We start from the raw sequence: 25,933 nt of genomic DNA, 5'->3' as shown, positions 1-25,933 counted from the left end.
CCTTGGTAAGATACACATACAGTGTATGTGTATGGACACAGTAAGAACGCGTTCCAGTTACAGCCCAGTGTAGAATCTGTAATGCAGGAAAGCAACGCAACATAATAAAGGCAATGCAGGGAAACGTTGTATTTTGAGAAACAAAATTTGCATGGTTTGATCATGGTGCTTCTGTTGGAGAACGGCCACTAACACCTTTGCTCTGTCCTTTCTCAACAACAAATCAGTCTGTCCTGTCTCAACTCAACGACAAAGGAGTTGTTTTCCTCATTTACTGACTTAATAACTGAAGTGGGGGGCTCTAAATTGTTGGCTGAGTGGAACCTTCTTATTAAGTATCAACATGAAAGCAGTATTTTTTCTTTACGTTTTCATTTGCAGAAGTATAAATCTAAACATCACAACCTCTACTTACCTCACTGGATCAGATCCGTATCCAGTAGATGAAATGCAACATTAGAGCTTATGGAACAAATATATGAGAGAGTAACTTCGATGTTGGTATTCTTCAGCAATAGTCACATTTTGCTAGATAAGCCGATTAATCCACCCCCACCCCTTACCGTACCGTGCACAATGACTGGCAAATAATTTTGTTTGAGCAGTAGGTGTTTTGGTCCTCATCTGCGCTCCTGATGAGCTTTGCCACTGAGAAGTATTTTCTGCAGTTAAAGAGGAGGCGGAGTATTGGGAATTGCCAGAGTACTTGAGAAAGGATCCCTGGTGAAATACTGAACTTTTTTAAAGGCGTAGTACAAGTTTTTCAGAAGTTGACTCAGTCTGATGTCCTTCAGTACGCCTAGATACTTCCCTGGCAATAGCATAAGACTCGCAGCAGTTTACCAGCTGTACAATTTTTCGATCCGAATGAGGCGGTCGTATTTGATAGCTCAGGAACAACGCCGAGTACTTAATCGTGTATTTCCTGATCTGTGTCTGAACACATTCGCTCAGCCAGACAAAAATAGGTTTGGGTTACATCTGCCGGTGCTCAGTGGAACAGTGTGGTTGCACAGATGGCAGCTCTGAAAGAATTTCCCCAGCGCTGAGAATAATTGACAAAGAAAGAGCAATCCTGCTCGATTTCTCAAAGCCTCAGGAAAGTTAGTGAAACAGGAGCACGGGAGAAACTTAAAATGATAAACAGGGAACATTTCTCAACTGGGAAAATGTTGGTAAATGTGACTGCTCATAAAGCAGCTTGAGCTCTCTTCTCCTAGTGGAGCCACACGTAAACTTTCATTTGAATTTTTACTGATGTTTTCCTCTAAACTTAAAACTCTGCACTAACATTACACTTAATTCAAAAGCACACAAAATCTTGCAAGCAAAGTGAGAAGGGGCACAATAACACGAGTGCTAGTATGCTGCCCTCTTCTACTGTCGCTGTTAAATTTACTGTGACCACGCACAGTGATGAAAATAGTGCTTCATGTTGGTACTGTCCTTGGGACCTCTGGTTGAGACACTGCAGCTGCGTTCCAGGTTTGTCAGTATATGCAGTACCTAATCCTCGTGTCTTCCAGGTAAAGACAAGAAGGGAAGTTGCAACCTGTCTCGCGTTGACAGTACCACCTGCCTTTTCCCTGTTGAGGAGAAAGCTGTGGAGTACTACTTTGCTTCTGATGCTAGGTAATGTTTTTCAGTATCTTTTAGCGTATATAAAAATATGCCATTTAAAGCTGGGGCCTTGAACAAGAGGTGGGGAGGCTGTGGTTTCTTTAAGAATAATAGTAAATTATGTATATGTGGCCATTGCTTTACAAACGTTAACTAGTTACCGTACATGGCCCTGAAAGAGACACAGGTGGATTAGGGGAGAGTTTCTGTTAAATGAACGCTGGCTTTGGAATAGTGGTGTTATCCTTCTTCAGGCACATCTGTTGGTAAGATTCCAGAGGTGAGTGATAGGAAACCTGAGAGAGTACTGACCTAAATTAACAGGACACATGCGAATTATCGGGAGAATTGTGTTGATTCTCCAGGGATCTCCTCACGCCTGCAATTCCTTTATCATCAAAGGTGGCTTATTTTAATCCCAGTGGAGGGAGGAAAGACTAACTTGACAGCAGCCTTTCCAGAGCTTTTGGTTTTCTCTTTATTAGGGAAATGAACACTTGTTCCAGAAATGTAAAAATACTGCTGTGGTTGACTTCTGCAGCTCTTCTTGTCAGAGCATTTTGGAGAGTCTTAGGACACCCTGATGTGTTCTGAATTTAGAGAGCTTTTCAGCGACTTGCCCTAGGTCAGAACAAAAGCTACTAAAACAGGGAGCTGATGTATTTTGGTACAGCTTGCCTTGTTCAACTAAGAGAGAGTACAGACTAAAACCTGGTCAAAGGTTTTAAACCCCACTGGTAATTCCAATATTGACCTTCCCCAAGTACACTGCAGGCGGGGAAGGTATTCAATAGTACCTAACTCTTGGAGTGCTTCTGGGCAGATCTCAAAGTACTTTAACAGGTGGCCAAGCTGTCCCCAGTTCTACAGATGGGGAAAACGAGATGCAGGGAGGGACAATGGCTTATCACCGGAAAAAACGAGAAAGGAATCCGCACCTATAGTTGAGCACCCTGTGTGCTGGGGCAAATGACTGTCTTCCTGACTTCCGCTCTCTAGCTCCTAACGGTTAGATCACATTGCTGCACATGCTGCTTTGTCTGAGGAATTCATAGCTTCTTCTTCAAACAGGCACTGAAATTAATAATGAGGTAGGTGGAAAAAATCCAGTTATATTGGCAGTGTGGAAATGTACTTTACAGTACTCCTCTTATTTTAAAAGAAATTCCATTGAAATGAGTAACTTTCTTGACTCAAAAGCTGTATGTTGGATTATAAATAGGGCTGTAGCCCTCATCTTTCTGTGAAGAATGATGTCTTATGGCAAATGGTGTATGCTTTTATAGTGCTGTCATTGAGCATACCAACAGAGTGATTTTCCTTGAAGATGATGATGTAGCAGCTGTGGTCGATGGCCGTCTTTCCATCCACCGGATTAAACGCACAGCAGGCGATCACCCTGGACGCGCCGTCCAAACCCTGCAGATGGAACTTCAGCAAATTATGAAGGGTAAAATCTTTTGGATGTCGCCTGTGTAGATGCACAGGTCCTCCCCGGAGCCACAGAGTAGTTGAAGTCAGGTTGAAAAAGACCTCTGGAGGTCATCTGGTCCAATCCCTGTGTTAAAAGCAGGGCCAAGCAGATCAGAGGGGGCTGAGGATTTTGCCTCCTGCTTGGAGGCATTCTTTTTTTCCAAGATTGATCCCTAGCAGGTTTGCCATTCCGGATCTGACCCTTCATTGACACGTTCTAGTGACTTGCATCTAGCTCTCATGATGAGCTGATGCTTTGGTAGAAAAAGAAGTGTCATCTTAATAATCTGGCTGGTAACTGGCCTGTTAGTGACTCTGGTCCAAGCTTTTCCCTATATACATAGGAGAAATGTAAATTACCGGGAGATAACTTACAGTATTCTTATTTGTTTTGTTTGTTTGTTTCTTTCTTTCTTTTATAGGTAACTTCAGCTCATTTATGCAGAAGGAAATTTTTGAACAGCCAGAATCTGTTGTTAATACGATGAGAGGAAGGGTCAACTTTGATGACTACACTGGTAATTGAGATTAAGGCTCCTTTATTTTTGACAGCTCAGTATCTAGTAGTTATTCACAGTAGTTCTAGAGGAGGAAGCAGGTGATGACACAGGAGATTAAGACATGCTGGTGTAAGATGACGTGCGTGTCTCACAGGGAGCGCTTCCAGAATTACATGCGCTGGTGGCAAGATTACTTTTTGTGCTGTTTTTTTTGCAAAGTGGTTGGCGGCGATTGTAACATGCTGTGTGGTTAGCACGAGTAATCTTGAGAATTTCTGCTACCTGGCCACCCTAATTTTTCTCTCTGAATCTTGCTTACAGTAAATCTTGGTGGGTTGAAGGATCACATTAAGGAGATTCAGCGGTGTCGTCGTTTGATCCTTATTGCTTGTGGGACAAGTTATCATGCTGGAGTTGCAGTAAGTGGTCAGTCTTGATCTGTTTGCGAACTGGAGCTAGAATTGAACAGCGGGCACCGTATTGCATGTGTTGAGCAGGTTAAGGATTGATTTCAGGTTAAGACAGAGCAAGTGCACACTGATGAATGAAGACCCTTTTGAAATCCACGTAGACCAGACTTTCCATTCACCAGCAACAGCGGTAGGAAATAAAAGTTGAAGAACTTGAATACTTATGAAAATGTTGCCTCTGACTTTCATTGCTATGGAAAGCTTTAAAAAACAAAACCTGCTCTGTCATAAAAGACCGTTGGCAGGGGAAGAGACAATGCAAGAGCAGAATGCAAATGCAGCAGCAAGGTAGGGGCTGCCATGAGCCAGAAAGGATTTCCTCCTTTGCTCTCTACGCAGACAGCGATGGCGCCTGCTTAGAGACGTCTCTCTGCTTGCCCAGTACAGTGAAGAGGTTTCGCTTTGTACCTTACAGAAGTACTGGCTGCACGTACAGCCAACGTGCAATTTTGTTTCGTCAGGGTCTGACCTCATCGTTGGTTAAAACGCCATGGCTGTAGATGAAGCCTTTCTAGACTGTAGCTTGGCAGCCCGGAATGTTGCAATTAAAAGTACTCCACAACTTCACAGAGGAATCCTTTAGCTTCTCTTAGAAATGCTGCAAAACACAGCTACGCTAACGGATTTACAAGGACCAGAAAAGAAAATTTTTCTTCATCTTGGCTAGGTCTGTAAGATAATGTTAACAGTGATCCGTCGACTAGCCAAAACAAGTTTCTGGCTTGGCCTGGATACAGGTGGTGGTTTCTGAGTTCTTCAGTAATACAAGTTATAGTCTGATAGAAGGACACCCTGTATTATATAATATATATGTAGTATTATATAATAAGTGAGACTTATTTAAGAACAATCTATGTGTGAGGGAGGAGTTGGCCTCACGGGCTTTTTGTGGTGCTGAAAGCAGGGTCGCTTTCCACAGGGGTAGTTGCGTGACTAGAGTGTGGGTATACTGAGTAATTAAAATATAATCCAGCACTAATTTTCACGTAGTATTTTGACAGTAATATTTTCCAGTGTGTGGCAAGTAGAAGGCTTTTTTGTACTCCAAACACTTGTTTTCTTAAACGCGATGTAATATGCAACTTTCTGACATCTCCTTCTACCAGACCCGTCAGGTTCTGGAAGAACTGACTGAATTACCTGTTATGGTTGAACTAGCCAGTGACTTCTTGGACAGAAACACCCCTGTCTTCAGAGACGATGTTTGCTTTTTCATCAGCCAGTCAGGTATGGTCTCGCTTTACCACCCACTCCCTCCCCTCTTTCCTGTAACTGTTGGCTTGGGAGGGAAAAGGCAGTAGGGGCAGGTTCTTGCGCCTGCCTCTAGGATTGCATGTGGTACGCGTGAGAGAAGAACTTGGCACGCACATACTAGAGATGGGGAAAAAATAGAGTGGTTCTCCTCCTGTCCATCTGCATCCTGGTGCATGATTTTGTTTAGCTGAGTCTTACATATGGTAACAGTAGTTCTGTTTCCTTTCTCTATGAGGAAATATTCCATCAATCAACAGACTAAAAAAAATGCTGCTGAGCTCTGGGTAAAGGCAGCTCGATAGTTTCTTTTGAATAGTTTTAGTTCTCTAGTTAAAGCACTGCCAAATACTAAGCTATATGGTGGATTGGATCCATAAAAGAAGTGAAACTATTACACACAAGTATCAAAAAATACAACAACCTGGGAATGGAATATAAGACACGCTTAAGCATAGAAAGAAAAAAAGTTATGTATGTCACATTCAAAATATTTTCAAGGACAACTGCAATACAAAACTACAATTTTTTTTCCTCTTAGTTGCATTTAGAATTGTAGATTTTCATAACTGATCTTCAGCTTTCATACTAAAACTAGTAGTTACATTTTCTCCATAGGTTAAAATACTCTTTTGGTAGCAAGTTTTTCTTCTCCCTGTCAAGTAATTCAGATCCCCTCTTTGTAGGGGCTCATGTAAACGTTCCGGCTATCCCTGAGTTTTTGGAATACATGTGCAGATGTCGCTTCTTCCCCTTAGAAACTGTACTGTCCCAGTCTAACAGGGAACACGATTGAGGGCACGCTAGGGGATGCATCGTTCCCCTGAAGTGTTGGATGTGGTAAGCTAACAAAGATTTTCCCGGAACCTGAGCTTGGTCATCAGGCAATACAAAACCAAAGTCAATTTCGAGCTCAAATAACCTCAGTTCCCCCAACCCATAAATCTGTTTTTCTAGCCTTCGATTACCACCCTGCCTGACTTGCTTTAAGTAGTGCAGTATGTGGAACAGTTTTTGTGCATTGGTGTACTGAAGGAGAAGCGTACCAAACTAACCTCGGGGGTTTTGTTCTCTATTGTCACCTTACACGTGCAGGAGTACTCAGAAGAGGTGTGTCCTTTTAGGACAAAAGATAACTGGTAACACTAGATGGAACACACAGTAGTTTCTATTTCTAGTCCCATCTCTGGAGCTCAGCTCACAAGTGGCACTGCTGGGGTCATCAGTGCCAGGTTTCCTTTTCCCCCCCATCACGTTCATTTAAACCAACTTTTTGTGCTTCTTTCTATCTAGAGTTTTTGAATCAGCATGTTAAGTGAAGTCCGATCTAAGCCAGCTTCTGTTTGCACAGGACAATTTTGAACAGGGCTAGTTAGTTTTAGGCATAACCTCTTTGATAACAGATTGTGCAAGCTCTCGTGTGGTTGGTAAGCACCATCAGCCAAACGGTTCCGCGGGTTTCAATGGCAGTGAGGTGGTGGCAGGACTCAAAAGGCTAGCTGTAACTTAATGCCAGTGCATCCACTGTACACTTCAGCTATCCCTAATACCTGTTTTCCCCCCACCCCACCCTGCCCCAGGTGAATTTTATTAACCAGGAAAAGGAAGAAAGTTGTTTTTGTTAAAGAAGATACACTTGAACTGCCTCTTTTTTTTTTTTTTCCCCCCTGAACCGTAGCAGAATACTGACTTTTCCGTACACCAAATACTATTGTTAGGTTTTGTGTTTTCTAGATTTCACTGTCTTCTTTTTAGGGTTAGAACACAGTGTGCCAGGGCTGAAATAACTACTAACTCCTTTGACTTGCAGGCAAATACAAACCTCTAAGATTCTACTTGGGAAATCAGTGCAATTTTACATCTGCAGTGACAGCAGTAACTGCTACTGAACTGCAGCATTGTCAATACCTGTCTTTTCAGGTGAGACAGCAGATACTTTGATGGGTCTTCGATACTGCAAAGAGAGAGGAGCCTTAACCGTAGGAATAACTAACACAGTTGGCAGCTCTATATCACGAGAGACAGATTGTGGAGTCCATATCAATGCGGGACCAGAGATCGGGGTTGCCAGTACCAAGGTAAGTAATAAGTTTATAGACCTCACTGATCATTATTATTGGTGTTACTGAAACTCTCCCTGACGGTGTTGGCTGTAGCATGGGGCCTCTGTTAAATGCTTTCTGTTCCCTTTTTGCCGGTGGTTGTTGATGATTGTGTAGTTAATGACCATGTGCCCAGCAACACTGTTCATTTTTTTGTTTTCTTATATCTTGCAAAGGGCTTTTTTTTTTTTTGTAAATGAAATATTCTAAGGAAGCAATATTGAAAACAAAGGGGTCTTGGAGGGAAGAATTCCCTAAGAGGCAAGAATTCTCTCCTCTTTGCCATCGTTTGTCTTGAGGTGCAGACTCCATTTAAACTAAGGTCTAAAGATGAAAACGGAAGTTAAAAGACAAGATTATAGAAAGTTTGACAGCATGTAACTGCCCATAGCGGCACTGCTTTACTAAAGAAAGTGTGATGTTAAAACTATACTTTAGGCAAATGGGGGAATGGTCTTTTACGGAAAACCAGTATGTATGTCCACCTAACAGAATTATTCTGTGGTTGATGCATCTGGCTATGCGTGATACAGTATAAAATAACTCACTTTGCTGCATTTCATTTTGATGAAGTGCTTCTGCATGGTGAAATCTGCTTTGATTTAGTTATATTTAGAGGCGAGATGATGTCAATCTGTTACATAAATTCAGCCAAAAACCACATTTGAGTTTAATAGTTCATTGGGGAATTTGATCATGGAAAATTCGTGAGTCTCTTACAAGAAACTCTTGAACGAGTTGTTTGTCCCTGGGTTGTTTTCACATAGCCAACATTACAGTCTGGAGATAACTGAAAGTGGCATTTTCTCTCTGGTGATGTGGGGAGTTACCAAAGTTGCGCGTATATGAAATATGAATTTGAAAAGCTCTTGCCCTAAGGTTGTCCAGAACTTCATTTTGGGAACATACCATAAACAACCCAAGCGTTGTTAGCATGACTGTTTGGTGCTATTTACTTCTGTAACCTTCAACCGCACCAAAACAAAGTAGATCACATTCCATATCAAACTCTGCTAGTCAGCGTAACTGAAGCTTTTCTAGATTCCTTCAGAGCTATTGAAATCATCTCCAATATAGCAACATGAAAGTTTGTTTGATCATTGTTTAGGAAGGGACAGAAATACGACAAACCTTAATCTTATTTCTAAGCAACTTCAATCCCAGGCTGGCACCATAGACCATTTCATAACATTTGTCTTATGAGGGCTTCAGAGGCTAGGCTTTGCAATAGCTGTTTGATACCGTGCCTGAAATGTTTTTGCGAATAGAATTGCCGTAACTTGAGCGCTAATTTCCCTTGCCTGTGCAGGTGATTTTCCCCCAAAGTCAGTGACACCAGTCACTATGCTCTTTTAGACAAATACGGAGCCTTACCACGGTGAAGAGTTCAGAATCTGTTCTTAAAAGAAGCAGGGTGGGAAATCACTTACCTTTTCGGCTGCCTTTATGTTCCTTGAATGCGGTCCAAAAAAATTTCAGCTAGCTGTCCTGTTGCGATGGCCAGATGTTAGTGGTGGGCTTCCACTGCACATCGCCAGTCGATGGGTCTGCCTGTCTTCCGTGTTTTCAGCATTTACTTGCAGTAGAGAAGGACACAGGGACGGTCACAAAATAGGATTTAATAGTCACCAGGGAATCTTAGAAATACTCCATTTTGCTTGTTGTATCTTAATCTCTTGGAGTATAAGGAGATCGTGCCATTGCCTGCCTCCATTTGAGATTTGCTCAAATTAATATTTGCCCCGTGAATTCCATGTTCATCTTTGCTACTTAATTGGAATGAAAGCTGCCGTTTGGTACCATGTTAAGAATAAAGTCAACAGCTAGTCTAAGGATTTTACATAGTAGGTGACGACCGTTTGGTTACTGTCTTAATGATGTGTTTTCGTTCTCTCTCTCTCTCCTCCCCCCTTATTAGGCCTATACCAGCCAGTTTGTCTCTTTGGTGATGTTTGCTCTGATGATGTGCGATGACAGAATTTCTATGCAGGAAAGGCGCAAGGAAATCATGCGTGGTCTAAAGGGACTGCCAGGTAGGAAACTGCTGCATTTATTGCGTCTTGCCAAGTGAAACTCAATAGCACAGACGAACTTCAGCAGTGCCTGAACTTTGCTTTTGAAAGACCGAGGGGATCAGGTATGTGCAACGTGGCTATTAGCAATAACTTTTGCAACCGCATTCTCTGTAATGTCTTCAGACCACTAAATTGGACTAATAAAATACTGAGTCCAGTTTTTATGCAAGTTACTGCTATCCGTGTGTATGAAGTAGAAACACTATGTATAGTTTGAGAGGCACGGGCACATAAGCACATACAACTTGAATTCTTCTCCTTCCTTCTAGACTTAATTAAAGAAGTGCTGAGTATGGATGATGAGATCCAGAAGCTGGCCACAGAGCTATACCATCAGAAGTCTGTTCTCATCATGGGACGTGGTTACCATTATGCTACATGTCTTGAGGGAGCTTTGGTAAGAGATTTCTTTATTTAAAGCTGGTTCAAACAAACTTAGCTATGGACCTCAGATTTCAGCACAGGAAATGACACGTTTCCTACAAGTTGTTTGAAAAGCAGCTAACAGCTACAGCGTGTTGGCTGACGTACTGGGTCAAATAGCTAAAACTCCCCGTAACACTGCTGAGACTTCCACTTAAAGATACCCAAGTCACGTAACAGCCACAGGCTACAGTGGGTTAAAAGGGTGCCTTTTCAGCATTCGCACTGGGAACGCTTTGCTGTGACAGACTGGGCACCCTAATAAAAGCAGTTCTTTGAACTGTTGGGGCAGCATTTCCAGGAATGCTCAGCATCCAAAACTGAGCATGTACTTTCTAAAACCTGTATGTTGCAGTTTCTACCTTTGAGGAGATTCCTGTTGTTATAAGTGCTGTCACCCACTGACATGCCAGCGTGTCCTCTTTGCATTTGCCTGCCCAGTTCAAGACTATGATGATAGATACGTTGGCTGATGGCAAATCATAAGGCCTGTGGGGAGGTTTGGTGTTAGAACTGTAAGTGTTGATGGCCTGCAAGCAGCTCAGCCCAGATGCGTTACTTTGATCTAGGTTTTCAGGCTGGCTTCTCTATGTATAGATTCTGAGGAGAGCCAGAATGCGTTTTTACAAAGTTACAAAGAAAGTGGAAGAAGCCACAGAGATGGTTTAAAAAAAAAATTAAAAGTTTGCCCAAAGCTTTGTGAATTATTTTTTTTCCCCCATCTAGAAAATTAAAGAAATAACCTACATGCACTCCGAAGGGATATTGGCAGGCGAGCTGAAGCACGGCCCTCTCGCGCTGGTGGACAAACTCATGCCCGTTATCATGATCATCATGAGAGACCACACATATGCCAAGTGCCAGAACGCTCTCCAGCAGGTCATTGCACGGCAAGTAAGTACCTGTAAAAGTTTACAGTGCGTCAGAAATGTTGCTTTTAATGTAGAAGCAGTTTACAGGACACCCAAACTATTTGCTTTAGTGTCACTGCCTAAAATGTGAATTCAGTAGATACTCTGGGCATTTCAAGTGCAATTTTTGCAGCAGATTGCAGAAGCCTAGTGCGGTTTGTTTACCCCTTAAAATACGCTGCAGGGATGCCCATGGGATGCAAAGCTGTTTTGTTCTAAATTAAGTAAAAAGTTCTTGCCACTGGCGCTCTGAACAGAAGTGAGAAAAGAACCTTCCAGACCTGTTTTTCTTCAACGTTTCCCTGTTGCAGGGGCGACCTGTCGTGATTTGTGATAAGGAAGACATCGAGACAATTAAGAACAATAAAAGAACAATCAAAGTTCCCCATTCAGTGGACTGTCTGCAGGGGATCCTGAGCGTTATCCCCCTTCAGCTTCTGGCTTTCCATCTCGCGGTTCTCAGAGGATACGATGTAAGTACAGCATTCCTTCCCTTCTGCACTCGTGTTTGCTATCTGCAGATCTGGAAAAGATGCGTTGGGCGATGCTGGAAGCCTGGGGGGGTTGCCTGGATAATTGCTTGAGCTACTGGAAGGACCAGGTTAAACGGTAGACCTGGCAATTACAGAAGCTTCTTGTGAACAAAACTTGAAGGCAGTCTAGTACACTTGGCCGAGTCTTGTGCAGTTTGAGTTTGGACATGTGTCTGTTTTCTGGTACAAGCGTACAGTTTCTGGAGGGCTGGTGGGAAGGTAAAAGGAAGGTAACAATCCACAGAATGATGTTTGAGAAGCAGAGTCTGTCTGTGTTAGGCATTTGATCTTAATACAGACACTGGCCTCTACCTTCTGTCATTTGAGCACTGTAACATAGACTAAAGGGACTAACTCCTTAGTTCTTGACAGAGGAGTCATAACAATTGAGGTTTATGGACTTTTTCTGCACCGATTATCCTAAATTAACATGAAAATATGTTCAATCGTTTTCAATTTAAACACAGAACAAATGTTCCACACGTTACAAAGTTATACACAAACAAAGAAAGTGTGTAAATACTCACAAGCATGTTCTTTCTCCTCCCTCTCTGCAGGTTGATTTTCCAAGAAATCTGGCCAAGTCCGTAACTGTAGAGTGAAAGATCATCTGAATCATAGGGGCAAAGGGGAATTAAATGAAAGACTTTTTTTGGTACCAAAATAACTTGATTTTAAAGTCCCCTAGGTAAATCTTATTTTGGTAAATCATTGTTTGTGTATAAGGTCACCGTAATTCCATTACATTAGTGATTGTCAAATTGATTCCACGTGCTATGTCAATAGCTTTGGGTTTTTTTGAACAATAGACTTCCATGAAAGATGTTAAATGGTTTTCTTTAAAGATTACTGAGTCTTCTAGGTAAGGGGCCCTCCACTTTACTTTAAGATAACGTCATTGTTTCTTAGCCAGTGTGGCTCATTCCAATCGTTGATGAGAAACCATTGAATGAATTACCTGTCATGCTCTCAGGCAGTGAAGCAGGATACCAGAATATACAACTGGAACAAGAGCTGTTACTGGTCATGCTTGTGCAGATATTTTAACAGTGAACCAAACTCTAAACAAGCATTTGGGGTCAATTTCTGCCTCACGTACAAAAAGGAACTCAACTGACCCGTCACAACCTCCTAAATTTTAGGCACGTGGCAAATGTGCTAAGAAAATAATGTTGCTTCTGAAGGATTTTATCTATGCCAAATACCTAGCAAGTGACAATCTCGTAGCCTCGGTGGGCCACAACGCACTATGTAACACCAGCATGTACCTGCAGTTGTGCCCATGAAGACGGTGGAACTCACGCCTCCGAGTGTAAACGGACGCAGTGTCTGACTCAGCACGGATGCTTACCAAAGTGGGGGAAAAGAGAGGAATACGAACAGCGCTCAGTTTGTGCTGGTGTTCTGTTGTTGCTGTTGGGTTTTTTTTTTTAAAAAACAAGTAGAAGTCTTCCTGTGTTGAGGATTTTTCCCCCTGAACTGGGCACTGTAAACACATCCTAAGGAACCAGCTTTATCCTGCTGCAGGTCACTTACTAATCTGAACGCACAGAAGATGGTTTCTGCCTTGTATCTCTCCAGCAGAGAGACGGCACTAAAGCTCCCTTTCTGAGGCTTACTACATTAGCCAAAGTCCCTTAATAAGAGCATGGGCTCTGGTTTATTTAGGAGCAGTTCATACGTGACTTGTGTCAAATTTAGCTGGTTTAAAATTGGAGGGGATAAAAAAGGCTCGATAGACACAACAGAAATGTATACCTTGGTAATAGTTTTATAACAAGCTTGCAGAGAATCAGAAATTACACAGAAAATATGCCTTGAAAAAGTCAGTGTTAAGTTTTGAAAGTCATTAATGGGCAGTTAGCTATGTATTTTCTAATGCAAAAAGGTGAATTTCCTACCAGCTTGATGGGTTTTGAGTTAGCTTTACACACACACACCATAAAAAGAAAAACACACTACAAGGCGTAAAGTAATGCTTGCCAAGAGCTGGTGAATATTCCGGGTCACTTCCCTGGAAGAATTGCTTTAACAAATGCAGTGCCTGAGGGCTGTCCACTACCCTTTAAAACCCAGCTCTCCTTGCGCAGGATGCTAGACTATTGCTAATAGCAGTAATTGAGGCCAACTCGTAAAATGGAAGACGACTGCTCAAGACCGAAGTGTTTCCAAAGACTGTAGCAATTCTGCTTCGTATAAAACCACAGTAACTATTTAACTTCAATTCAGTATCAGCTCAAGGCTTAGTTTTGTTATGAGAATGACATGCTGCGTGCCTGGAAACAGCTTCTCGAAACCTATATATGTATGTTTATTAATACATCATATTCAGACTATTAATTTATGAACACGTTGTGCTGCCAGTGTCTGTTTAAGAACAAAGTAGTAAATATTGCATTTTATTTATACAGCATTTACTGATGAGGCACTGACTCATAACAGTTATGTGCCTCTGCCTAAACATGACCAGTAGACTTCCCTGCTTCATTTGAAGATGATACTTGTCCTCAAGGAAAAAACAATGCGTGTTCAGTGCTAACAATTTGAAGACAGTTCCTCTTCCTCTTCCTCCCACTCAGCTTGCTTAAAGAGAAATTGTGCAAACCTTTCACGCGGAGGGCTGGAACCAAGGCAGGGTTCCTCCCCCGGCACAAGGACTTGCAGGATCAGATCCTGTTTCTCGTTAGCATGGGATCTAACGTGAAAGAGCCCTGCAAGAGAATTACTTTAAGATCTTTTTCTCCTATTCCACTCAGAAGAAAAGCAGCAAGCATTGCTTTTATCTAGCCTTGTACAGATGATTGTCCGCTAGCTTACCGAGTCTCCTAGCAATGGGATGGTAGCCATCCCTGTTAAAATACAAGTAGCTATTCAGTAAAAGTTCAATAATGCAGGCTGTTAAATATTTATGAAAGTTGTATACAAAGAGGACCAAAGAACAGGAGCCTAAGTTAGAAATGTAAGTCTGACACTCTCATGTCAGGTGTAACTGTACAGATAGTGCTGAGCTATTTGGTTTTATGCTGTGATAGACAAATCCTTATTCTTTGTAATTTAAGGCATTAAAACCCATGACAGATTCTTCATTGTCAGAAGTAGAGGTAGTAGTCGCCCCCTGCACTCCGCAAGTTGCCAGCAGACTGCCTGAAGCGTATAAAACTCTGCCTGCCAAAACAGAGGTTTAGTCGCTACTTGCAACTAGGCTGTCGGATGTTGTAATGCTTAATATCAAAGAATGCTCTGGAGCACACTTGCTATGAAGAATTTCTCTGATGAGCATGGTAGGGAATCCCTTAAGCATCTCGTCGTCGTTAATGGCCATGCCTGTGTGAAGTGAGAATGTATAAAGGACTCTTCTTAGCTTTCGTTACCTCATTTTGTCTAGATGTGTTGCATTTTGATGAACAGATGATGTTTCTCTTTTCCTTAGAAAACTTTTAGAATGTCTTGTGATATTTATTAACAGCCAGTCAGTCTTCTGCTCTCCAAAATGAATGTTTTGCTTACTGAGCCAGTAAAATTCCCTCCTTCCTAATTGAGGTGTTTAAAAATTCAGTAGCCCTGTCACTAAAATTGAGCCACAGGTAAATACAGATAAAGGCCTTTCCCATTTGGAATAGCGGCTGCCTATTACTGCGTGCTTTTGTCAGAATTTATTTTGATTTAAAGTAACTGTTTTCCTCATTTATGTCTACAGAGGCTTAAGGGGAAGCACATGCCCACAGGTCTTAGGGTTTTCTAATTACCAAAGACCTGAGAACTTCAGGCTCAGCACGTTGTTTCTGCCTAACAGATCTCAGACAAATTCCACACCGCTAGTAAGGTTATTCCACACACACCAGGAAGTTAAGCTGTACATGGAATATACTTCCGTCAGAAAGGTTTTCCCTCCTAGCTCTATTGAAGAAAGGCTGTAGACAGTTCTTTCCTGAATTTGTCAGATGAGTAAGTACTGTCTGCGTGCATATTCTTATAAAAAGCCCAAACCAGTATTTGGGTAGCCGTGTCCTTGTAAGGTGCACCAATGACATGGCAAATGCCATCTCCTTTTTAGCGTGGTCTTACTGACTTGAAGGTAATTATGTACCGCTAAGACGGGGATGCCCTTCTAGCCAGAAGGCTGCCTCGACACCCGTATTTGTGAAGTCTCAACCCCTCTGTACTGAAAGAGCTGAAAGCTTCACACAGACCATTTCTGAGTCAAGTGGGAGGGAGTTCATGGACATGACACGATGCGTAGTCATGCTCAGTTAGGAGCCTTAAGGCTAGCCTAGACACACTAGGTCTGGTTAAACTGCAGGCTGAAACATCTAAAGGCATAAGGAAGACGGACACATTAGTGCAAAATTGGGCTTTTCTCCTCTCTAGCTGTCACTGGTAGTCCTTGATGGCACAAGCAGGTGCCTGGCAGCAGCATGTCGGATGGAGGGAGGGACTGAAATTCGGTGCTTGAAGTAGCACGTCAGTGTTTAGCTGTGGCTAATTTTAGATCCTACCTGAATGTACCAAACTTGCCTCAAAGCACGGAGTCCCTCCTCTACATCAGAAACAGGAAGAAGAAGAAACAAAGAAGTATTTGGTTTGAATAAAAGGAAAGACAACTCTTTGCCTTCAATTCAGTTTATGTAAATAGACATCTGAAGTGGCAAATACCACCGTTTCTTCCCTTCTAGATCTATTTGCCTCTGCTTGTACATATCCAGCTGGCTTGGTTTGTGGGGACCAGTCTGTATCTTGTTTCCTGTTGTGTGCTGTACGCAGAAGATGTCTTACTTTTGTCTGTAGTGTTTTATAATTTGGGTTTTGTCTTTTTGCTTACTTTTTTGTATCTCACCCTTTGAATAAAATCAAGTGCCCTACATTAAACAAATGCAATTACTGGTCTTTAGTTAAATCCATTTAAGAATAGGTAATCCCTATGAAAGTTAAGGGCAGTATGTACAAAGCAGAAAAACACAGGGCTTAACTCACCTCTCCCCTAACCGGCCAGGCTTTTTTTTCCATGTCTGAGATAGATGATAGAATATATTTCAACTGCCCTTTCCTAACCCTGAGTTTGCCACTAACCAAAAAGAAAGCCCAGAAAACACCCCCAAGGCAGAACAGTCGGTATTGCCTTCTGTACCTTAACTCTCATTTAACTACCACTTTTCTGTCACCAGGTGAGACCAAACTGCAGTCAGCACAGCCCATACACAGCCCCTGCTTAGGGAATATTACTCGCAGTTTCTTTTTCCAAGAAAGAAACCTGTTCGGGTAATACACGGACAGGCTGCTTTGCAAACCCAGCAGTGGAGGACTACGACACAGATGCTGAGATAGTACAATTAAGTGCACATTCTTGTAAGACAACAGCTGGGGGCTTAGAGATTGTTCATGTCTAAAAAATGCCAGGATAACTTTGCAGGCGAAACCCCCAATGACAAAAGACTGTCTGAAATTTCACCCCTCCTCCAGTCAGAGCCATTCATGGATTAATTTCTTCAGGGACCTTCACCTCTCCACGGGAAGAATATCAAACACGATCATTTATTTTCCTAGATAAAGTGAGCAGCTTGGACTTGCTTTTCTCAGAAATACCTTTCCTATACAAGTACCAGTATTAAAAGGTCACGACGCTACTTTTTAAGGCTTATTGCCTTGAAACAATGCACATATGTCCTTAGTATCACAATAAAAGTCGATGCCTACGCAGATGTCGGGAGCAAGACGGTCCACTTTTGCTTGCTCAGATCTGCAAACATGAACAGCAGTTCTAGCTCGTATTACAGTCATAAGCAAAACCGGGTCAAACAGCTCAAAGCTTTCTTTGTCATAGCTGTAGGTCACATCTGCTCAGGACACTAAAGGAGCAGGGAATATTGCAACGAATCAGCACGGGAAGTTGGCTGCGCAGAATCTTCCCGAAGTGAGTCCAGGGCTGCAGCACCCTCAGTCTCCCATTTGGCACCAGACACCCGTTCTCAGGCTATACACCGCAAAGCAGAGAGTTGAGATTCTCGTCAGCTGCTGTCACAGGGCTGGCTGCATTTCCCGTCACATCGGGTAGGGGACAGGGCACCCACGTTTCTTTAATACGTTCCAAGTGCTATACTCTGAAGAGCGAGGGAGCTGTATCATAACAGCTACAAGACACTGCCAGGGTTCTCATCTGCTCATTTCTCCATCTGGGCCATCTAAGCACACACGTTATACAGCGCATGTAACGTTAGCTAATAAAAATGGCAGTGAGAAGGCAGATGCGAAGGGACACATCCAGGGTCCTTAGCAAGTCAGTCCTGAGCTCTGGTTGCAAGAAAGTTAAGGACCTGCAGGCCCTTTGCACAGAAACTCTTCAATCCCGCATAGAGTTGGTCTCATACAATATGACATTTGAAGATAAATAAGCTCCCCAGAAGCTAAGTGAGATTTACAGAAGGGCATAAGCATTTGGTTTGAATAAATTATAATAGATTGCCTGCTCCAAAGCGCTCCTAGGCCCCTCTAGAGCAACCTGCTTCCTGACATTTACCCTTCACACGCTTCCACACCGCGTGGGCCTTCAGCACAGCTTCAGTGCTGAGCCTCAAGCTGCTGACTATACACATTCATGCAAGTTTCTTTAACTTACCTATATTTACCTTTTCTGCTCTACAGCAGCGCTCACCCTTGCTTGCAGCAGTACTCTGCATAGCCAAGACCCTGGGAATGGTGTTTGTTCAACACCTTATTCTCCTCTTGCTCTCTGGTAAACTGTTTTTCACCACCGCAGAGCACACCTGTAGCCCTGGACAGTAACTGCTTGCACAGAAAACACCCATGTAGCGCCTGGGATCAGAGAAACGCCACCTGCCCCCACAAAAAAAAGCCAGTTCTCAGGTTACTGTAAGATGCTCGATGGGGAAGCAGCAGTCCGTAGGGTATGCTATGGGGAATTTTTGCCCCAGAGCCCTTTTGGACATGAACAAGTTTGGAAAGAAAACGGTACGCAGCAACATTTTTTCTGGACATAGGCAGAACTAGGAGGGGATGTTTTGCCCGTAAAATTGACTCCCAGTTACAGGGTGCTATTTCACAGAAACACTGAATAGCAGTGGGGCCATTCTTACACATTAGCCTGATCTGCTACCCAGGGCGGGCTGGTGGTCATAGACTGCACTTCTTGGTTTGAGAAAAGCGACCTTCCCTTACGCCACCTCAGAAAGCGGTAAAAGCTATTTTCTAATTTTTTTCCCCCTAAGAAAGCAAACAGCCACACTCGTCGCGATGGTGTGAAGATACACAAAGTGAATGAACTACCCCTACTTTGGACAGAGAGCAGCAGTAGAAAGCACAAAGCATTTAGGGCAGCACACCGTTACTGAGTGGACAGCCCAACCGGTTGAGCTTGTGGGTCCTGAGCTCCTGATGGTTTTGCGAGCCCCACAGCATCACCATGCAGCGCCCTAGCAGCACCCCTTGGCATTCAGAGCATTAACGAGGAGGATTTAAGGGCCTTAGCTTTAGTGACAGCTGATGGGACTTCCTGGGAAACATTAAAAAATGCTGTACGGGGGTGGAAATTCATCTCAGTGGAGCATCCTGGCCAGCTCCACTGTTGAGCAGCTGCCTTCCCCGTTGCCCACACACCCTCTTTGCTGGGCTGCTCTTCCAGCATCTCCTTGCTGCTATTACATCTATTTCTGGCTCGCCACGTTTCCAGCTCCTACAGCTTGGAAGGTCCGATAAGCAACACGCTGCAACAGCTCAGCTTGCATCTCCCATCTCTGCTACAACTCCCTGTGCAATCTCTGCCCACGCTGCCCCTGAGACCACCCCAACCTTCCCGTCAGAGGACTAACAGCACCGCAGGAGCCCACGTCGCTCTGCACAGCCTTATGCATTTCATTTATCAGACAGGAGAGCATCACCAGATTTCTGAACTACTGCACGCCTGAACCAAAAGCTGCCCCCTGTGCTTAAAAAGAGGCTATTTCTGACCGATGTCCATGCATTTATCAGCTGATGGGAATACATTGCAGGCATTTGAAAAAAACAAAGGAGAAGAAAAAAAAGCAAGCTGACTTGCCAAGATGGTCCGTTCAGTGCTGAAGAGGTTACCTAGCCTAAGAGAAAAGTCAGTCCCACAAATCAGACGTGACGGGACTCCTTCCCCCCTCTTCAGTCTCATTCTTTATTGTTTAGGTCAAATAAAATATGTTCCCATGGTCCTTACAAATTCCTATGGAAACAAGTTTAAACAAACAAGCTGCTAGCCTTGTGTCTGGACAGCGAGCAGCAGCATTACTTTAACACAGGATCCTAAAAGCGGCGGTGAGCCCAGACGAACTGGAGACGCTCGCAATACCACCACAGCTCAGAGCTAAGAGCCAATTAGGTTCCCAAGGGCTCCCGTGCATCGGGAGATACATTCAAGACCACGTGCAGGACGGATGGCAGCACAGCAGGCCCGGCCAGCTTATTCTGAGCAGTAGGAGGGCGCCCAAAGACCTTATTAAGCAGAAAATTACCCTGCACAGGCAAACCCCTCACCTCGGCTGTACCAAAGTAACGCTGCAGCTCCTGCTAAGGGGAACAATCAGCAAACCTGCATGGGATGCAGCTAAAACCTCCCTGCTCCTCTTGTTTCAATCTCTGCCCAGAATTAACCTACACTAGATGAAAGCACGTGTCCAGGGGCAGGGGACGCGTGGGAGCCTCCCAGCTGGAGCAGGCTGGCAGCTCTGCCTCGACAGATCTCTGCATCCCCAGCGGAGCAGGGCATGGGACACAAGAGTACTGTGGAGGATGGCACGCTCCAGCAGCCTCTCCACTTCGGTGGCACCACATGCACCAGTGAGTCATTGCTAGGCAGGAGTCGCCGCCTCTCCTCCCTTCTGATGCCAGTTGCCACTTAAACAAGCCTTCCTCAAGCTCACAAGCGGGTGCTTTCTAGCACCCAATACCGGGCAAGACACTGCCTGCCTGCACAGGATGACTCACGTCGCATTGGCAAACCCCGCAGATGTGCCTGGAAGTTGGCTTCACAACCAAAGCCACTCTTCAGGGCTATCAGCATATGCTGTTGGCACACCCGCCCTGGGAAAACCCAGCTTGAGCTACAAAACCTCCTCTCCAGCACTTGCAGCCCCACCACGAAACCAGTGCAAGAGCACTACCAACAGACAGAACGGCCCCTGTGGTCACCGGCTGGACCACTCTGCTGTAAATGTGGCGGGGACTGACATTCCTTCTTGCATTTTTTGCAGCATCTCCTATCCTCAGAAAGACCTGCTTTTTCAAGCCCAGCCAGAAACACTGCTGAAAATTAAAATTCTCTTCTATCCAAACAGCCCCAACTGGTCCCCTGGGGAAAACTCAAGACACGCATGCCCCACGCCAAGACAGGACATTCATGTTCAGAGGGTGACCTCCCTGGTAACATAACATCAAGCCTGTGCTGACAGCCATCGCCAGGTGGAATTTAGGGAGGATTTCAGAGTTGCACAAAGCTGAGAATTACGCACACAGGAAAAACTCCCACTGAACCACACCACGAGGAGTCACAGGTTTCTGTGACCCAGTGAATGTGTATTACACCCCTCGCTGATCGTGTTGCTAAAGGACAATGGCAGTCCTTTTCCCCCTCCTCTCCATAGGTCAGACTTGAGCCTACAGAACAGCCACGTCATCTCCCTTGGCAAAACTGGCAGACAGCCTTCAGGAAGGGCTCACGACAGGGCTTAAAATGTAGGATGAATTAATTGCCTCGAGGACTGTCCCTGCAGGACCACATCCAAGTAAGGCAGGGGGCAAGAGGGTCTTGAGGCCGACATGAGCTAACCCAGAAAGGCACCTGCTTGCAGGCGGAGCAGCTGGGCTTAGGAAGGAATTTTTGCTGTGGGGCTGTATGGACACAAGAGTTGGGGTAGGGATCAGCAGGGACTGAAGCCATTTGCCCTTATCCCCCTCCAGGTGCTGCCGGCCAGGAACGAGGGCTTGTCATGGTCCCAAGCTTCATCCTGGGCTTTGCCAGCCTAGCTGAGAGGGGGCAGGAATGGGTTCAAGGAGTGCCTGCAGGCTGGGTCTCACCTTGGTGAAGCCGCAGGACAGTTACCTCCTGAAAGGGGAAGGAGGCAGAGGCCTGGAGGCAATCATCTCTCCTCCAGGCACTGCTGGATCCAGAAAAGGACATCTGTCCTTTCCTTTCCTAGTCTAGATTTGAAGGTTATTGTTCAGTCACTAAATGCCACTTTGTGCAGCGTAAGGTGTCACTGAAAGGAAGGCACGGCTCCTGGTGAGCAGGCGAGACAAAGCGAGAGCTCAAATCTGCTCCTAAACCTGTTGCAGCTTAAAATCTGTCACATCTCTCTAAGAAGTGTTCTTTATCTCATCACTTTACCCCTACTGTTTGGGTTACCACGTGTCCAAGTGGCATCGTGGCCAATGCCTACATGGAAAAGCAATAAAGCAAGTAATTTACTTGTAGCTGTCTTCAATTTAATGCACCAGCTGGATGCAACCAGCTAGTTTGTAGCAGGCCAGCAGCCAGGGGGTTGTGGATAACTGAACGTACACTGGTCACAGCTCTGAGAAAAACTGTTCTTGAGTAGGTGTGGGTGGTTGCTACTAGCATAGGAAAAAAAGAGAACTGCAGCAAGACCTGGGCTTTAACACCATGGAAATATCAGCTAAGAAACACTTTTCTCATCAGTAGGAACAAGCAGGGAAACATTCAGCTGGGACAAGGACTCACCAGCCTGTGAATGCTGCAGTCTTTGGCATTTTCTGCTTGTTTCAGTGACTATGGAAAGCACTATATAAAGTCCTGTTCCAAAGGGAAATACCTGCCATTATTCTATGACTGGAAAAAATAGAGGAAGAACTACAGCTGCTCCTAAGACCATGTAGCCTGCGTGGATGCTGCTTCCCAGAATGGAAACAGGTAGAAAAGCCCAAAGCGAGGGATCCTGCGTGACCCACAGGCAGTTTCAAAGCAGGACCCAACCTGGCACAGAGCCTGTAGCTGACAGTGCCGATTACACTGTCGGTACCTGCCTTCCCTCAAATGAGTTTGGGAGTTCATGCCCCAGACTCTTGGTCTCTCCAGAGCCACAGCTTTACCAGAGGCCCAGTGCAAGGTTGTTTCACAGAGAAACAGCAGCCCATACCAGACCTGTTTCAGTGCTGGACTTGCAGCAAACGACCCAATTTCCAGCCTGCCCAGGATGTTTTGACAGTAACCATATTTCAGTGTCCCAAAAATACAATCTCTGATTCACAAACACCTGACTCCCCCCCTAGGGCTGCACAGCTATTTGCAAACTCCCACCACAGTCCCAAGGGTGCAGAGGAAGTAGCATTAGCCTCCATAGTCATTAACAGATAGGCAAGAAAGAGAAGCAGAGCTACGCTACATCACATGTCCCCTGAGAGCAAGGATTAACCCCCTCCCATCATGTCAAGTTTTTCCTGTTTGTCCTGTAGTATCTCAGTTACAGTGAGTAATCCCATCAAGTCTGGATTGTTATCCTGCACACACAAAGTCCTCCTTTGTTTAAGCCCAGAATTAACACTGCAGAAAGCAGATACCCTTATCTCTGGGGTTTTTCAAACCCCACGCTACTTTTTCTGCAGCTGATGGGGCTGAACCACTGTCCGTCCGCAGCGGTGCCCCCATTTCTGGGTGCCGGATTGGCACTCCTTACTGCAGCTGGTGTCGAAGCACAGCCGCACCTCCCTGCTCAAAGGGCTTTTCTTTTCACGGCTGCCTGTCCTTTTTGCAGGTGGACCGCATTGCCGCCTCCAGAGACTGAACGCCACCACTGCTTCGCCACTGTGTGAGCAACTCGCCTCCCGTGCAGCTGACCGAGAGCCTCAAGGAGAAGGAGCGAGAGGGGTGAGCTGCAGGCAGCCAAAACGACATCCCTGGGCTGCCACCTTCTCTGCCCACACCCAAGCGTCCTCCGTGGCAGCAACGAGCATCAGCCAGATCCTGTCTGCTCTGCGCAGCACAGGCTGGCAGCCCCAGATTTGAGTGTTTTGCACTGAGTTAAGGCATAGAAAAACCCCCTAGATAACTGACAGACAGTCATAGATTACTTGCTGGTTGCATTTTGCACTGCAGTTTTTGCCTTGTTTTTAGGTTTTAAATAACAAAAGTCTCCAAAGATGTCTTGATTTTTAAAGCAAATGCCAAAAGCAGAGCATTCTGTTTTGGAGATGCCAGTTTGCCTTTTCTTGGATGGTTTCTTCCCTTCTTGGCTTCTGCAGCCCAAGAAACAAAGCCAAGTTCATGACTGCCCCCTGCTCCCCCTTCTTCCCCTGTTCAATGACAGTTTGATGGCTTAAGTCAGCGTTGCTTCGACTTGAATTTCTAGCCTGCATGCTAGTGTAGTGAGGATGTATCTTATATAGACAGCACGCGGAGGTTGGACCTTTAGTCCTTGTGATGGTTTTGTCACAAGAGCCTGGCTGGACAGCCCTGGCCCATACATCTCGCTTCGTATGTTTAACACACCAGTCCCACACAGACAAGAACAGCTAGCCAAAAAAACCCCCCAAAAACCCCAAACCTGCTGAAATGTCTATGGCAAGCTCCTGGGAGTGGAGAAAAACCACCACCTTCCATATGATTAGATTAGAAAACTATAAAAACAGTATGAGACGCAGAGGAGTGGCGGCTTGGTGTTAACACTGTGGGGCTGGGATGTCAAGAAACGCCTCTCGGCCCGGTGGGGAACATTGCTTACAGTGACCATCGTCACAGACAGGCTGAGGACACAGCTAGGGAGAGGTGAGGAGTCCGACTTGCAGAGGCATAAAGCTCCCACTGCTATAAATCCAGCGGGTTATGAATTCCTGAAGGTATCAAGCACCAAGCCAGCCAGAAAAACCCCGGATCCCACTTGGTCCCTGGTCACAGGTCAGAGATCATCACTATCTGGCAATTATTACCCCAGAAACAACCAGGATTCACCCAGACTGTGACAACTACCAGCATTTTGCACATGCAGTGTTCACATGGGTGTCATTCAGGACTGATACTCTTTTGCAAAGTGCTTTGAGCTTTGATAACACAGATCTCAGTGAGGAAGTGAAAGAGGCATTGGTGTGACACAAGGCAATAGTTGAGGCTGGGTTATACAAGATTTTGAAGGCAGTAAGTTTGGGAGCCTTCATTTGCCTCCCTCTGCTCGCAGCTTTTTGGAGTGAAAGATCAAGCTTTTCCGTTTTTAAACTCAACCCAAGATGCTCAGTCACACACCTTTAGGCACCAAAGCTTTAACAGACCTGTGATAATGCCATGAGAGACAGGTGGGTGGCACAGTTGTGCCCAAGGCTGTTCACAGACCTACACAGGACCTGCCACCACCCCCAGAGTGCCTGCAATCCGTTGTCAGCAGGTTTACCAGGGTCCCCATTTTCCTCGGGGCACCAAAGCACAGAGTGCACAGCCTGCCTGCCAGTCCCCCAGCATGCTCAGCTGTGTAAAGTCTAGCAACACCAGTGCTCTGGAGAGTATAGAAAGCCCCTGGCACGTGGGCCGTTTAAGTTATAAATCAGTCCTTATCCCAATTCAATCAATATGACCTAGAAGGTGGAAAAAAAAATAAATCTAAAAGACAACAAATGAATACCCCAAAATACTGCTTGTAATGTTTAAGCTAACCCAGACCATTTTGGCTGGCCTGGGCTAGGAAGCTGCACAGGCAGTTGTGCCTCCGGATCAAGGGCACATGATAAAATTAAAAGACATGCAGACAAAGCTCATTCTGTAGCAGAGGGCAGCCTATTGCAAACAGGAGGATATATTAATTGCAGCAGCATTGCAGACGTAAATCTGCTGAAGACAGTGGATGAGTTTTCTGCCTGACTCATAACACTCATTCATACAGGCACCCAGCGGCAGCACAGATGCTTAGGGTCTGATGTAAGACACTGCAGGAAATCTCCCCAATTGCTTCAGCAAGCTTTGGATCAGGCTGTGCAGGGGGGGATGCAGGACTGGAAGAGATCTCATGCCTCCAAGCCTGGGGTCACCATGCCACCTAATCCCACCCTCGAATCAAATGTTTACTCCTAAACCAGGACAGTACACTCCTGCTCGGGCACTGTTCCACGTCAGCCCTGGAATATCCTCACTTTTCCTGCCATCTGAACAAGAGTGTGGCTGCTGTTTGCCAGAACCATATTTCAGGATGATAAAGGACAGTTGCATGTATGCAAAAGTAAATTTGTCCTCTCCTCCTTGCACTGTTTTCAAAAGCCTTGCACACAGGCCTAAATAAACAAGCTGAACTGCACTCTCCGTACTTGCATCAGTCACCGTTGCACAAGACACTCACTCACAAACACCACGGGCTGAACCTAGCACAAATCTGCTCCTCTGATTGAAATGCATTTAAAAAAATTAATATAGAGCAAAAACGTTTCCAGACTGTACCAGCCTAAATTAGACTGACAAAGCAAAGCTGGAAAAACCATGATGCTTCCCCACAAAACTGAAGCACCAACAGTGCAGAAGCGTGTCCGAAGGCTGCTTGAATCCTTCCTGCTCCAGTTTGTCTGCCGCTGAACAGCATAACCAGCAGATCCACTCCTACTGCAAACCTGT

At 44.8% G+C, this 25,933-nt stretch overlaps 1 protein-coding gene across 1 annotated transcript in view; it reads left to right on the top strand.

The window, feature by feature from the left end:
• The window catches only part of GFPT1 (glutamine--fructose-6-phosphate transaminase 1), a 39,836-nt gene extending 15,962 nt beyond the window's left edge, over nt 1-23,874 (top strand). Inside the window, exons 9-19 of the mRNA XM_009327213.1 lie at nt 1,527-1,632; nt 2,907-3,070; nt 3,516-3,611; nt 3,915-4,012; nt 5,170-5,290; nt 7,235-7,392; nt 9,335-9,449; nt 9,761-9,888; nt 10,641-10,808; nt 11,137-11,298; nt 23,103-23,874. Coding sequence (XP_009325488.1) covers nt 1,527-1,632; nt 2,907-3,070; nt 3,516-3,611; nt 3,915-4,012; nt 5,170-5,290; nt 7,235-7,392; nt 9,335-9,449; nt 9,761-9,888; nt 10,641-10,808; nt 11,137-11,298; nt 23,103-23,132 — 1,346 coding nt within the window. The 3' untranslated portion in view covers nt 23,133-23,874. The remainder of the gene's footprint in view (nt 1-1,526; nt 1,633-2,906; nt 3,071-3,515; nt 3,612-3,914; nt 4,013-5,169; nt 5,291-7,234; nt 7,393-9,334; nt 9,450-9,760; nt 9,889-10,640; nt 10,809-11,136; nt 11,299-23,102) is intronic.
• Nucleotides 23,875-25,933: the final 2,059 nt, after the last annotated feature.

Source organism: Pygoscelis adeliae, unplaced genomic scaffold (assembly GCF_000699105.1).
Source record: "Pygoscelis adeliae isolate BGI_AS28 unplaced genomic scaffold, ASM69910v1 Scaffold187, whole genome shotgun sequence".
Lineage (NCBI taxonomy): Eukaryota > Metazoa > Chordata > Aves > Sphenisciformes > Spheniscidae > Pygoscelis > Pygoscelis adeliae.
Note: the sequence above shows the minus strand (reverse complement) of the source record. Positions and strands in the feature narration are given on the sequence as shown.